This window comes from Vicugna pacos, chromosome 12 (genome assembly GCF_048564905.1).
Source record: "Vicugna pacos chromosome 12, VicPac4, whole genome shotgun sequence".
Classification (NCBI taxonomy): domain Eukaryota; kingdom Metazoa; phylum Chordata; class Mammalia; order Artiodactyla; family Camelidae; genus Vicugna; species Vicugna pacos.
This window is the reverse complement of record NC_132998.1, coordinates 13,150,260-13,165,083: the sequence shown is the minus strand read 5'-3', so window position 1 is coordinate 13,165,083 and position 14,824 is coordinate 13,150,260. Positions and strand designations below refer to the sequence as shown.

General features: G+C 43.4%; 1 protein-coding gene across 1 annotated transcript; it reads right to left on the bottom strand.

Moving 5' to 3' along the window:
• Nucleotides 1-10,178: 10,178 nt before the first annotated feature.
• Nucleotides 10,179-13,725, bottom strand: LOC102541707 (tubulin alpha-1B chain). Its single transcript, XM_072972859.1, has 4 exons — nucleotides 13,585-13,725; nucleotides 11,988-12,210; nucleotides 11,704-11,852; nucleotides 10,179-11,338 (listed from the first exon to the last, which is right to left on the bottom strand). Exons 1-4 carry the CDS (start codon nucleotides 13,585-13,587, stop codon nucleotides 10,358-10,360), a joined length of 1,356 nt encoding a protein of 451 aa, XP_072828960.1. The 5' UTR covers nucleotides 13,588-13,725; the 3' UTR covers nucleotides 10,179-10,357.
• Between the last annotated feature and the right edge of the window lie 1,099 nt (nucleotides 13,726-14,824).

Below are 14,824 nucleotides of genomic sequence, written 5' to 3'. Positions count from 1 at the left end.
ACTGACTATACTCAATTAAAAAAATTGTAACACAAGGGATGCAAGTTACCTTCCTGTGACTTTGATTGGTATATGTACTGTTCGGAAAGTCTCACCTTCATGGAATTAAACCCTTCCTCTAAAGTGGAGGGAGTAGTACAGGAAACTCAAAAGAAGGGCCAAGTTTTGCAAAACCCCCCACTGAAGAATAGGAGTGCAATTCTAAAGGCCTAGACTGCATCCAGTTACTATCTGAGCAGGAGTTAGGGGTCAGAATTAACAACTGAATTGTGTATTCTTAACTTCTGTGGGACAAGTTACTTTTATCTCCTTTTTGTTTCCCCAGTGATTTGCCATTGAACCATGGGAAATAAAAAGCATATACTTGGATATATACACATATATTTGTCTGTCTGTTTGTCTGTCTGTCTATCTTTGGTAGTAGAAAGTTAATGAGGGGACCCGAAGAGCTGATTTCCCTTTTAGCAACCAAGCTTGGAGTGAACAGAATTCCAGGAGAGTGGGAGAGTGGGCAGAGACAGAAAGAAAAGATAACTGGCTGGGTCCTTGACTCTGCTGCAGGGAAGGAAAGGAGAGCACAGGGAGGTGACTTGGGCCTATTGAGTGTATTTTAGGAATAAACATGAGTGGAACAAGGCCCTGCCCTAGAAGAATTTTTAGCTTGTCAAGAAGAGGTGACCCTGGTACTTAACTCCTCTTTCATCTTTGTTTCAAGGCAATGTACTTTAATCTTCTTGTTAAAACAGAAATTAGATCTGTCCCTGCTCAAAATCCCTCAAAAGCAATCCAGTTGCACTTAAAAATTCACTGGCCCTAGAGGAAAAAAAAATTCACTTGCCTTAAAGTAAGCCTATGGGAGTGAGGATGTAGCTCAGTTGTAGAATGTATGCTTAGCATGCATAAGATCCTGGATTCAATTCCCTAAAAAGTAAAATAAAAAGTTAATTTAAAAATACACAAAGAAACCTAATTACATCCCCCCAAACAAAAACAAAAACAAAAAATTTTAAGAAAAAGAAGCCTAATTACCTCCTCACCCAAATTAATTAATTAATTAATTCTGAAGTACCATCAGTTACAATGCATCGGTTTCTGTTATACAGCATAATCTCCCAGTCATACATATACATACATATATTTGTTTTCATATTCTTTTTCATTAAAGGTTATTACAAGATACTGAACATAGTTCCCTGTGCTATACAGCAGAAACTTTTTTAAAATCTATTTTTATATATGGTGGCTAACATTTGTATATCTCAAACTCCCAAGTTTATCCCTTCCCACTCCCTTTCCCCAGTAACCATAAGATTGCTTACTATGTCTGCGAGTCTGTTTCTGTTTGTAGATAAGTTCGTAGTGCCCTTTTTTCTTTCTTTCTTTTTTTTAGATTCTACATATGAGTGATATCATATAGTATTTTTCTTTCTTTTTCTGGCTTACCTCATTTAGAATGACAATCTCTAGGTCCATCCATGTTGCTGCAAATGGCATTATTTTATTCTTTTTTGATGACTGAGTAGTATTCTATTGTATAAACGTACCATAACTTCTTTACCCAGTCATCTGTCAATGGACATTTAGGTTATTTCCATGACTTGGGTATTGTATATAGTGCTTATATACACTATATACATTATGTATTGGAGTGCATGTATCTTTTCGAATTAGAGTTCCCTCAGGACTTTTACCCAGAAGTGGGATTGTTGGATCATATGGTAAGTCTATTTTTAGTTTTTTGAGGAATCTCCACACTGTTTTCCATAATGGCTGCACCAAACTACATTCCCACTAGCAGTGTAGGAGGGTTCCCTTTTCTCCACACTCTCTTCAGCATTTATTGTTTGTGGACTTTTCAATGATGGCCATTCTGACTGGTGTGAGGTGATACTTCATTATAGTTTTGATTTGCATTCCTCTGATAATTTGTGATATTGAGCATTTTTTCATGTGCCTATTGGCCATTTGTATGTCTTCACTGGAAAATTGCTTGTTTAGGTCTTCTGCTCATTTTTGGATTGGGTTGTTTGTTTTTTGTTATTAAGTTGTATGAGCTGTTTATATATTCTGGAAATTAATCCTTTGCCAGTCACATCATTTACAAATATTTTCTCCCATTCCGTAGGTTGTTGTTTTATTTTGCTTATGGTTTCCTTTGATGTGCAAAAGCTTATAAGTTTAATTAGGTCCCATTTGTTTATTTTTTGCTCTTATTTCTATTCCCTGGGTAGACTGGGAACATTGCTAAGATTTATGCAGAGAATGTTCTGCCTATGTTTTCTTCTAGGAGATTTATTGTGTCTTGTCTTATATTTAAGTCTTTAAGCCATTTTGGTTTATTTTTGTGTATGGAGTAAGGGAGTGTTCTAATTTCATTGATTTACATGCTGCTATCCAGTTTTCCCAACACCACTTACTGAAAGACTGTCTTTTCTCCATTGTATGTTCTTACCTCTTTTGTCAAAGGTTAATTGACCATAGGTCTGTGGGTTTATTTCTGGGCTGTCTATTCTGTTCCATTGATCCATACATCTGTTTCTATGCCAATACCATGCTGTTTTGATTACTGTAGCTCTGTAGTATTGTCTGAAGTCTGAGAGGGTTATTCCTCCAGCTTTTTTGTTTTTTTAATAAAAATAAATTAAGCCTATAAGACTCTTAGAGGTTACAAAATGGTGGCTTCTGGCCTAATTAGACATGCTATGTTTTGTTTGGCTCATAGAATTTTTAACAAATTTGAACAAACATTTAAAAATCAGGAGATGCCACCGTAAAAATTCAGATTTCATTATCTTAAATAGAAGATCTAGCAGAGCTGGGCAACAAGGACCTATGGCTCTGTATATGGGGCAGGGTGTGTCCAGTGTCCCATAACCCCTACAACTCAAGTAAACACTTACCTCACCAGTTTTTCCGTTTGCATTGTCAGCCTAGCTGTAAATTTGAGCTTGTGACCTGTGAGCTAGCACCTCTCTACTGCTTCAATTTGGCACCATCCTCACCCTGACCTTGGTCAGTTCCTGGTGGACCCTGCCAAGCTGTTTCCTTCTTCAATACTCTGTACTTGCTGTTTCCTCTGCTTGGAAGGCTCTCTTCTTCCCCTCCTTCCTTCCAATTCACTTTTGACTGGTTCATACTTGAGCTTAAATGCTACCTGCCCAGAGGAATCTTCCCCCATTACCTTATCCAAAGCAACCTATTTTTGTCATTTTATTCATTACAAGTCGCCATACTTTCATTTGTTTGCATTTGTTTGTTTGTTTGTTTCCCACATACAGGTTCCTAAAGGGAAAGAATCATATCTGTTTTGAATGTGGTTATTTCTTTAGCCGCTTGCCTCATGCCCAAGACATATAGGCAGTCAAATATTGGCAAATGTTGTGAAAGGGACAGCAGGCATTGCTAATAATTAGAAGGGGTGAGTTCTGGTTCTAGCATGGTCATCCTGGGCTACACTTGATCTTATGTGTAAAACTAGTAAGATTGCTTCTGAACCTATTAATTTGATGTTCATAGTGCTTTACAGTTTACAAAGAGCTGTGACATCACCCAAGTCACAGACTATTACATCTGATTCTTGTAACTATTGGCTAACAGATTCTGCTTAGAGACTTATCATCATCCAGAATGTACAACTGAAGTGAACTTTAAAAGGCAAAATATCAATTAAAAAATGCACAGATAAGCTTGAGCTCAAAACTGAGAGAAAGAATCTAGACCCCCTTAAGAAAGTGGTAGAGCCGAGCAGCAATGCGATTTGCACACAGATTCTTGAGCCCAGGTTTATAAATCCACTGGAAGCACAACCTTCTTTCCATTGTCTATGATCAGAATTGGTGAAAGGGTCTCTGTTTACTGAATTACCACTCAGAACACTATGCAAAAAGACACTACATCATTCTCTTTTTAAACTTACCAAATCTCCCTTTGTCCAAATCCTATTTACTTCCAAGGCTCAACCCAAATATCTTTTCCTAAAAGGATTTCCACCTTCTCTAAACTCCCAAAGAAACATCCAGTTGCATAGTTCAGTGACCAATTAGACATATGCACTGTCTCATAACATTCATTACTTTCAGCTGTTATTTAAATCTTTTGTATTGTTTAACTTCACCTCCATGTATGCCTTTTCTCCTTTCGCCTTTCCTTAGAGTGTTGGAAACCTGTATTTGGCTTCTAATTCACCCCTTTCATTCCAGTGCCAGTTCTTAACTCAGTGCAGTTCTCACAGTAAATACTCAAAACAATGTTTGTGGATTTGATCTCCCAGGAGATTAGTTACCTATTCTTAGTAGAGAAGGGGCCACCTTGACTATGGGGAATAAATTTAAACGCCTTCAAGCAACACAGAGAAGGGAACTAATCCAGACTGAGCCTCCACTAAGTGCTAAACATTAACAAACACTTTACAAAGATTAGTTTATTCAGTGTCACAAGGACCCTACAAAATAGACTTTATTTTAAAAATAGATGAGGATTCAGTTCAGAGAGATTAAATAACTTGTACAGGGACCTACAATAGAAAGAGGTGTATTGGGATTTGAACTTGGCCTAACTCCAAAGCCTCCTTTTCCTCCAATATTCTGCAGTTTCCTCTTAGTAGATATATCCCCCACTTCTACATTTCCCTCATTACTATACTGCTTAAATACTCAGTGTAAATAAAACATTAGAACTTGAACTTCAGTGTCCTCAAGAGCCCTGGCAACCTCCATCTGTATCTAAAGGGCTCACTGTTCTGCTCCTTCCTGTGGGTCTACCTTTGCGCTTCCCTATGATACAGACTTACTGCTGAACAGCACTTTGAGAGGAGCAGACAGAGGAGCCAGGGCTACCCACTGCCAGAGGTGATTGGGGTGGAAGACGGGAGAGAGGTGCATTAGGAAGAGTTGCTCTTTTCTTTAAATAATAATGTCTAGAACATTTCATTCAGATTATAGGTTATTTTCATTTTCTCTTTGCTTACCTACATGTCCCAAATTTCCCACAGAAAGCCCCAAGTACAGAAAATTTTCTGCTCACTCTAAGACTACCCTTAGGGTGGTTTTGTTCCCAGGATGTCCTATGTCTTTGGAAGAACTCATTTACCTCTGAGGTGAAAATACTACAAGCTATGCTATGGACTGAATGTATGCCTCCAAAATTTGTATGTTAAAACTCTCACCCCCAATGTGATATATGAAGAGGTGGGACCTTTGGGAGGTAATCAGATTTAGATGGGATCATATATAAACCATTGTGATAGATGGAAAATTTGTGAAATCCTAGACTCTGGGAATGGAGAAGGATCTTAGTTTTCCGTTCTACCTGTTTGTCCTTCATGACATGGATGACACTGTGGTGCATTGTTGGTCCTAGCTAATTATTAGAAAGTGAGCTGCAATGTTCTTCCCCATCCTTTGCTGTGCCCTCTGGGCTTTGAGGAATGAGTATGATGCCATTTCTGGACAACAGCTCTATACTGGGTCTCTCTTCTGATCTAAACATTCTTAGTTCTTTACCCAGGAAACCTACCATTCCACTCACTCCTGGAAGGAAACTGTCTTGTCTATCCATATTCTTCTTGAGGGACCCAGAACTGGGTAACAGTGCATAGTAGAGAGACCAGTGAATAGGATAGTGGGAATGCTCACCTGCCTAGCTGTGCTCACTGTTGTACAGAAGGAATGTGTAAGGTGACATCAGCCTGTTCTAGCAGCTGGGTCACATCTTGGTTCATGGCATACATTCATTTGATTAATGTGAGCCAGCAGAAGTTCAGATGCTAGTATCATGAGCCACTAGAGCTGGGCCAGAGAGAGGCTAAAAGATCTTATTTATGAAGAATCTTTAGAAGAAAACAGCAGCTTTCCCTTCCATCTCCATTTGATGTCACTGTCCACTCTGTTAGATCTTTTGACCTGGGGAAAAGGGGAAGGAAGTAGAGGGGCAGTCGCCTCTAACTTTCAGAGTTAAAAGTTTGAATCTCTGATTTTGCTCAAAATTAATCCATAGACTATTTACTGAGTGTCAACCATGCAGTAAGCAACTGAGCTAGGTACGATGATACAGTGTAAGCACAATAGACGTGGAGCTTATACAATCTGGTGTGGGAAAATACATTAATTATATAATCACACAAATATATAATTCCAAAATATGACAGGTGCTTTGAGAGAAAAGGTGAAGATTCTAGGAAAATATGTAATGGAGAATCTGACCTAGTCTGACTTAGTCTTCAAGGCCTTAAAGAGGTGACACTTGGGTTTTCATCATCAAAGGAAGACAGTATGAGCTAACTGGGCAAAGGTGGTGGAATCATTTATGGCTGGGAAAGGTATTACAGGCAGAGAGAAGAGAAGAGTGTTTAAAGGCCCTAGGCAGGAATGAGGGGATGAGCTTAATTCCATCACTGTTGGGCACAGTAACATACAGCAGGCTGTCTGTTGGGAGACGGGTTGGTCAGTTGGGGGATGAGTCGGGTAGGGCATTTATTTCAGTTTATGGGCCAGCTGGCAGAATGGAAGAAGCTGGCTCTCAAAACACAATGATGTCAATATCTATAGGATGATGTCCACAACATCAGGTGGTTATTAACTCTGTATCAGTATTGAGTTCTGATTGATCAGGCAACATGCTCCTCCATTACTACACATTGACCCCCAAGGCCATGCTTTTAAACCCATTCCACCCTGGGAAGCATCCTAGAGGCAGGAGCTAAAGTCAAGAGCTGGGGTTTCCTGTGGCTGACTGACTCACAGTGGCCTAGCAAGAGGCTCAGCTGCCTACAGGAATGGACACAACAAAAAGTGACAAGCCCAAGAATGCCAGGTCAGTCATTCCGGTGTATCTTTTAGGCTCAGCTCCAAGGTGACAGGGAGGGCAGAGTTCACAAATCTGAGCTTGACTCTTCTGGGCAGAGAACTCTTTGTCAGTGGTGCCATCTGCAGGGCATTAAGGAATTTGCCAGGAATTTGATGGGATTGGGAGGGGGAAATGGCATCTTTCTCCTCCCTCCCTCAAGCCTCTCAATCTAAGCATGTCCCTAAATCATAGCTCTGGTCCTCCATTGGGCCAAAAGACCCTCGATTCCCTCTGACTTTTTGGCAGCACCTGATCCTATAAGGCAGAACCAGGTATCACTTCCCTTCTTCCCTGCCAATTAAATCTGTTCTCTGTAAAAAAAAATGAAGCAGTGGGCTTCTGCCATTTTAAGGTCACTTCGATAAGGTTACAGAATGCTGGGTTGTGAAGGCATTCGAGCATTCTGATGTTAAAATTTTTTAAAACAGTGGGTGGGTATAAATTGAAGGTGTTGATAACGTGGTCAAGGTTAATAATATTATTATCAGTATCATCATCCTCACCATCTCTAACTAAACCCTTCTTGGGCTTTATTTCTATTTCTTTTCTAAATAAATTGTAAAATCTTCCTTGGCAGTGACTTTTGTGTTCCGCTGAGCAAAGCTATCCAGTCCTGGAGTGTCCTGCCCCTCACCTCCCAAGCTTGGACAAACATCTATAAGCTTACAAGTCCTTCCAGACTTAATTGCCGTATTTACCCCCTCCCCCGACTACCCCCCCAAAGAAAGGTAGGATGGAAATCTGTAGTGCTAAAGGAGAAAAGACCCAGAATTTTCAGAGAGCTAGACTAGTGACAAAACAAGAAGTCAAGTGTCTCAATCTGTTTCCTAGGCCACTCTAACCTGGGACTCAACTTCTGAGGAGGTGCTAAAAGAGATCTGGGCCTGGAAAGAGAGTGGATATGTTTTACAAAATCCTAGAGTTTAATATTTATATTCAATAGAATAATAAAGAATTTGGCCTAAGAGGGAAATAATTATTTATTTTTACTTCCACTGAAACATTATGTGGGCAATAAGCATTACCAGGCACTATGATCGCTACTGGGGCAGGGATATAGATGATAAGATCCCAGTGAACCACTAAAGGAATGCTAGATGTCATTTCCTGGCTGCCTCAGCATTTCATTATAACCATTATACCCCCCCACTGCCCTCGTGTCCCAAACTTAGTATCTCATGCTACCAAAGGCTTTGACTACTGGTACCTATAGTCATCATCTTGATTATATGAGTGTGAACAGAGGAAACAGAGGAAATACTGAATTCGAGCAGCAAGTTGTATCCACAATCAAATAATTAGGGTATAAAGGGGATTGAATTGCTTAGGAGGATTGTAGCTTGGAGGTGTCTGTTCTAAAGGATAGCTTAAAAGGCAACTAAATACACTGAAATTCGAATTTGTGCTATAGAAAATGGAAAAACCTCTTCCTTCCTAACTACAGGTTTCCTCCCTTTTTAAAAATGAAATATTTCAAGCATACAGGGGGAGAAAAGGATAATTATGATTGACATTGTTCTATTTGATAGAAATATCAAATCTGAGGGTATTATGTATAGCTGCCACTGATTCTTGCCTCCTGTCATTGTGTAGTTTCTCCCGCATTGAATAGGACTGACATGTGTAACGAATAGGATATTGTAGAAATGACTGTGACTTTCAAGGTTATGTCATAAGACATTGAGGCTTTCAGCTTGCCTTCTTGTGGACCACTTTCTGGTGGAAACCTGCTCCTATGTTGTAAGGACACTCAGGCAGTTCTATGGAGAGGTCCACGTGGTGAAGAATTGAGGCCACCTGCCAACAACCTTAGAAGTGAATTCTCCCAATCCACTCAGGCGTTCAGATAATTGCACCCTCAGTCAACACCTTGACTGAAATATTGTAAGAAACCCTGGGACAGAACCATCAGCTAAGCCACTTCTGAATTCCTGACCCTCAGAAACTGCATGAAGTTATACACATATATTAAGCCATAAAGTTTTGTCCAATGGATAGTAAACTTGTAAAAACCTACCAACCAAACTATCATCTTAACACTGCCTTGTTTACTAGTTTTTTTTCTTAAAAATACAAACACACCCCCCTCAAACAACAACAAAACATTAGATACAGTTGAAACCCTGACTTCTGTACCCTACCTTCCTGTCTTGTGCCTCAGAACCCTTAACGCGCACGCGCACACACACACCCCCGCCCCCCAACAGCACACTGTAGACTTAATGTGTGCTTTTCCTGAAGAGCTCTTCTCTGCATTGGTTTGCTGCTGTTTCCCAGGCTCCTACCTTTCCCTCTTGTATTGCAGAAAATACAGAGGGACTCTTCAGAGGTTCTTCAGTCATCACTTAAGATGGTCTTCCTCTGAGTTCAGCAGTAACTTAAAATTCTATTTCCATGTCATCACTAATTCCGTTAGGGTTTCCCTCACTGCTTTAAAGCCCTGGCATCTTCCTTTCTCTGGGACCTGTGGGGTGGCTGGCTACATGTTCTGCTGGGTTGGGCCTGCAGTGTCACCCAATAGCCTTCTCTTAAAATACCCATGGATTGTTTCTTTCAGGAATTGACAGCAGTCATTTAAGCTTATAGTATATATGGACTAGGGAAAAAACTGGGAAATTTTTGGTCTTCCCTACTCTTATATCATGTCCTTAGGTCTCAATAGTCCCTGGGCTTTCCGAATTTGAAGTGTACATTTCCTCCTCCAAAAAATCCTCTTATTTGCTTTCCACTTACCTACCTCCTCTAGTCTTTTAGATGTAGCCAAGTGCTATAAACTGTACTCTTACCTTTACAAATGTTGCCACTTCACCTTCTAAAGCAGTGCTCTTCCACAAATGCACATGGGTTACTCCGGGCACTCTACCAGGAATCCTGACTATGCAAAATTTTCTCCCATTATAGGGTGGCAAACACAGCTTTTTATCTTTCTGCTTGAATATTCCTCCAGCCAGTTATTTACCTGTCCAAGGGTCATTGAAATTATATTCCACTGTAAGTTAACAGGCCCCCGTTAAGTTTTATCTGTAGGGTATTAAAAAATCTCCTCATACCTAATTTGTAATTACTCAATCTTAAGAATTAGATGAGTAAAATGAGTCATCTGAATTTACATTTTCCCAAGCCCCCTGGGGACCTGGATTCCAACACTGGTTGAGGTGAGACCAGTTTCAGTATTCAGCTCGCCTGCTTTTCCAGATCAGTGTGCTCCTTCCCTCCTTAGAGATATCCAGATAAGGAATGAAATCCTTGAAATTACAACCCTGTTGCAGAGACAACTGGAGGTGTAGCACATCTTGAATTGGAGAAACCAATTTAGAAAAAGCACAGAAGTCAAATTTTCTTTCTTAAAGCCTTTACTTTTGAGACATGATAGGAAAATCTTACAGGAACACATGGAAAATACATGATCACAGCTGAAGGTGAAGACAATCTAATCAGAAAGCTTTTGTTTACTCCTGTCAGCTAATGCTGAAGCTCTGAGGAGGACATGCTGCAGGGCTGAAAGGAATGGTAATTAGTATTCCTCTCCTTCTTCCTCTCCCTCTCCTTCAACAGAATCTACACCAACCTCCTCATAATCCTTCTCAAGGGCAGCCATGTCCTCACGGGCCTCAGAAAACTCTCCTTCCTCCATGCCCTCACCCACATACCAGTGAACAAAGGCACGCTTGGCATACATCAGGTCAAACTTGTGGTCCAGGCGAGCCCAGGCCTCAGCAATGGCTGTGGTGTTGCTCAGCATGCACACAGCTCGCTGTACTTTGGCCAGGTCTCCACCAGGTACCACCGTGGGAGGCTGGTAATTAATGCCAACTTTGAAGCCAGTGGGGCACCAGTCCACAAACTGGATGCTGCGCTTGGTCTTGATGGTGGCAATGGCAGCATTGACATCTTTGGGGACCACGTCACCACGGTACAACAGGCAGCAAGCCATGTATTTACCATGGCGAGGGTCGCATTTCACCATCTGGTTGGCTGGCTCAAAGCAAGCGTTGGTGATCTCTGCTACAGAAAGCTGTTCATGGTAGGCTTTCTCAGCAGAGATGACAGGGGCATATGTGGCCAGAGGGAAGTGGATGCGAGGATAGGGCACCAGGTTGGTCTGGAACTCTGTCAGATCGACATTCAGGGCTCCATCAAATCTCAGGGAAGCAGTGATGGAGGACACAATCTGGCTAATAAGGCGGTTAAGATTAGTGTAGGTTGGGCGCTCAATATCGAGGTTTCTACGACAGATGTCATAGATGGCCTCGTTGTCTACCATGAAGGCACAATCAGAGTGCTCCAGGGTGGTGTGGGTGGTGAGGATGGAGTTGTAGGGCTCAACTACAGCTGTGGAAACCTGGGGGGCTGGGTAAATGGAGAACTCCAGCTTAGACTTCTTGCCATAATCGACAGAGAGACGTTCCATCAGCAGGGAGGTAAACCCAGAACCAGTTCCCCCACCGAAGCTGTGGAAAACCAAGAAGCCCTGAAGACCTGTGCACTGGTCAGCCTGTTGGAAAAGAGGAGTAGAGAAAACACAGTTATTGCTTTTTGAGATACAATCATAATAATCATAGTAAATATTTTCACTTTCCATTAATTCCAAAGATTTAGATCTTATTTTGACAAGAAATGCTTTTTTAAAAATGCAGACCTTCCTGAAATGACTCTGCATTCCTTTATTAAAAAAAAAATCTTCATTTGTATTTATAAAATGACACCAGACAGTTCATATTTTAATTGAATTAAAAAAAGCTATAAGGAAATAATTAACATCACTTTGTTACATTTTAACCCTGTGTTTAAAAAAAAAGCATATTTCAAACATCTCTCTTAGGTTCATTAATCTACTTTATTCTTGAGAATCAAACATACCAGTTTCCGAATTCGGTCCAAGACGAGGTCAATGATCTCCTTGCCAATGGTGTAGTGACCGCGGGCATAGTTATTGGCAGCATCTTCTTTGCCTGTGATGAGCTGCTCAGGGTGGAAGAGCTGGCGGTAGGTGCCAGTGCGAACTTCATCTGGAAATGACAAAGCAGCCACTCATCACTAACAACCTGCACAAGTCTGCTCAACCCCAGGGCATCAGTGGAGCCCCCAGGACACCTCTTGCACCAGACCCTGGGATCTCACTTGGGTTACTGAGGTCAACTCACCAATGACTGTAGGTTCCAGGTCTACGAACACTGCCCTGGGCACATGCTTGCCAGCGCCTGTCTCACTGAAGAAGGTGTTGAAGGAGTCGTCTCCTCCCCCAATGGTCTTGTCACTTGGCATCTGGCCATCGGGCTGGATGCCATGTTCCAGGCAGTAGAGCTCCCAGCAGGCATTGCCGATCTGGACACCAGCCTGGCCAACGTGGATGGAGATGCACTCACGCTGTGGCAAAGAGAAAAAATTAATAAATTCCTCTTTTAAAATGAATTAAAATGTACTGCTTCTTTCCCAGCCAGAGGAGAACTTTCGACTACATTGCTTTTTTCCCCCTATTTAAAAAAAATTTTTTTTAATCTAAATTGCTTTTAATTAATTTCCTTTTCCTCTCTAAATTGGGAAGGCCTCTTTTCAGACCACGAAGCGAGCTTAGTCACAGCTTCCTCCTTTGGAGGTTCAAGATAGGGAAGAGGCCGTCCATCTAGCATTCAGACCCCAGAATCCCCTTTTAGAGTAGTTGGCCAGATTTCCGGGCAGCTCCCAGCACAGGAAGCACGTGGCCAGAGCAGTGCAGCGGAAATGTCTGGCCGCAGAGACCAGGGGCGGGGCTCTGCGGCACAGGATGAATGAGCAATTCAGGGTGTGCGCGCGCGCGCGCCCGCCAGCCGGCGCCCCGCTGCGGCTGGCGGAGCCGCGCAGCTGCAGAGGCCCGCAACAGCCACGTCTGCAGAGGCGAAACCATAGCCCACCATCCTCCGCTTCCCGCAGGCGCTGGGCTCAATCCAACACCTCCACATCTGTCAGGGCGCAGCAGGGGATTATCGGCGGCCCAGATCTGGACCAAGATCCGATTTCTGTTCCCTCAAAACCCTTCACTGCCACCACCTGCTCCCACACGCATTCCTAACGCAGCTGAGGCCAGGGAGGGGCAGATGGCTTCTACAGGCTGTTGGGAACTAGTTGTCCTAATACACTGGCGGAGTGCAGCACGCTGAAAAGGCGCTCGTCTCTACATTCATCTTGATACTTTTATTAATAACAAAAAACCACTCAGGGTAACAGGAGACACGCCCTCCAGCCGGACCCGCAGCGTCCCAGCGCGCATGCGCCCACTGCAGTGGCGGTCTCCCGCCACTCCCTGGCGGGAAGGTAACGGTCGCGCGTGCGCTTTTGTGTCCGGCTCTTTCCCGCCTCCGCACTTCGTGCTGAGGAGGAAGTGAGGGCGGGGAGAGCCCGCGCGCGCGCTCGCCTGAGGCAGCGGGTAAAGGGGGGGATGGGAAGGCGCGGGAAAAGACTGCAGGGTCTTGGGGCGCCGCGCCCGGGAGTTAAGAGATAAATGAGAGCTCCAACCGTGATGGAGGAGAGCGAGTGCCCCGCCATCTCCTCCCTGCGTTCCAGAAGAAAACGCAGTGCCTCCCTCTCCTTTTCTGGGCCCCAGCTGTTCTCCAAAAACCGGGGTCTATCTACTCTCACCGTCGCCTCCCGCCTCGCCCTCCAAATGGACAGCGCTGGCCTCAGCCCTCTGCTAGCTATAGGCCCTTTGCGCTCCTCCGGCTCGCTTTTCCCCGTTTTCCGGAGCTAGGCTGGCGGTCCACTCACCATGGTGGCTACGGGTCAGCAGGCGCAGGCAACAGGAGTAGACACCGGGTCCCGGTTACCGTCCCCGACAAGCTAAGAGTCGAGGTAAGTAACGCACTGAGGCGGGGGTGGATCGGGAGCCACTTAAGTAGCGGTCTGGGGAGGGGCGGACGGGCACAGGCGGCTCCATTGGTCGCAGGCCCCTCCCTCGGCCCGGCGCGCCCACTCGGCGCCCGGCTGGGCCTCCGCAGAGGCGGGCTCCTGGCTCCGAGCCCCCTCCCCGCGCCGGCCGTGCCGGGCGGGGTCCGCGGCGCCTGCGGGCCGCGAGCTCGGGTGCTGCAGTCTTTGGCGCATGGCTGTCAGGGCCTGGGCGGGGGTGAGGGTGGGGGTGGGGCGCAGGTTCAGAATAAGCCAACAAGGGAATGGAGGCTTGATTGCCTTCCTCTGGACGAATCCTAAGACTTAAGAAGCCACACAGTTTTAAAGATGAAGACCATTAAATGCAGAAACTTCTGGTTCGGATAGTTCAGCTGATCAGTTTCATGTTGTCTCAGTTTGTCAGTGAGTTTTGCCTTTTTCTCTTCTCAGTTCCTTTAAAGGCAGTACAGAACGCACTAAATTGATAAGGTGAAGGAGCAAGGTTTAGAAAACAAGAGTAGTTGTATTTGGTTTACTGTAATGACTTGTTCTTTAAACTAAAGAAACCGAACGTTGGAAGCAGGTAGTATTTCAGTCATTCAAAGAGTAAGTACCTAAGCACTGAACACCTAAGTTGTTAAAAGGGCGGAATAGGCCCCATTTTTAGACCTAAACCAACCAACTTAATGGAACAGCTCTAGGGGCTTTTTAGAAAGGGAGATTTAAAGACACATTTCAAATTTAATAGCTGAATTGAAGACGTGAGGACAGAAACGGGGAAGGAAGAAATTGACACTGAAGGATGTCAGGAAGTAGGAAAAAATTTTAAAGTGAAGTATAATTGACATACAATGTTATTTTAGTTTCAAGTGTACAACATAGTGATTTTACATTTATATGCATTGTCAACCTCAGAGATAAAATAGCCAGTTATTTTGCCAGTAACATGGATTTATTTGGAAAAAGCAGAGAATTGCAATTTGGGACAGGCAAGCTATGGGAAAATTATAGGCAAATCAACAGAACAAAGGAGAGGGGTTTATTTTTATTAGGTTTTGGGAGAAATTGGGGAGGATTGTTTGAAAAGTTCCTTGAAGAATGAGAGTTCAAGATCGTGGCTATT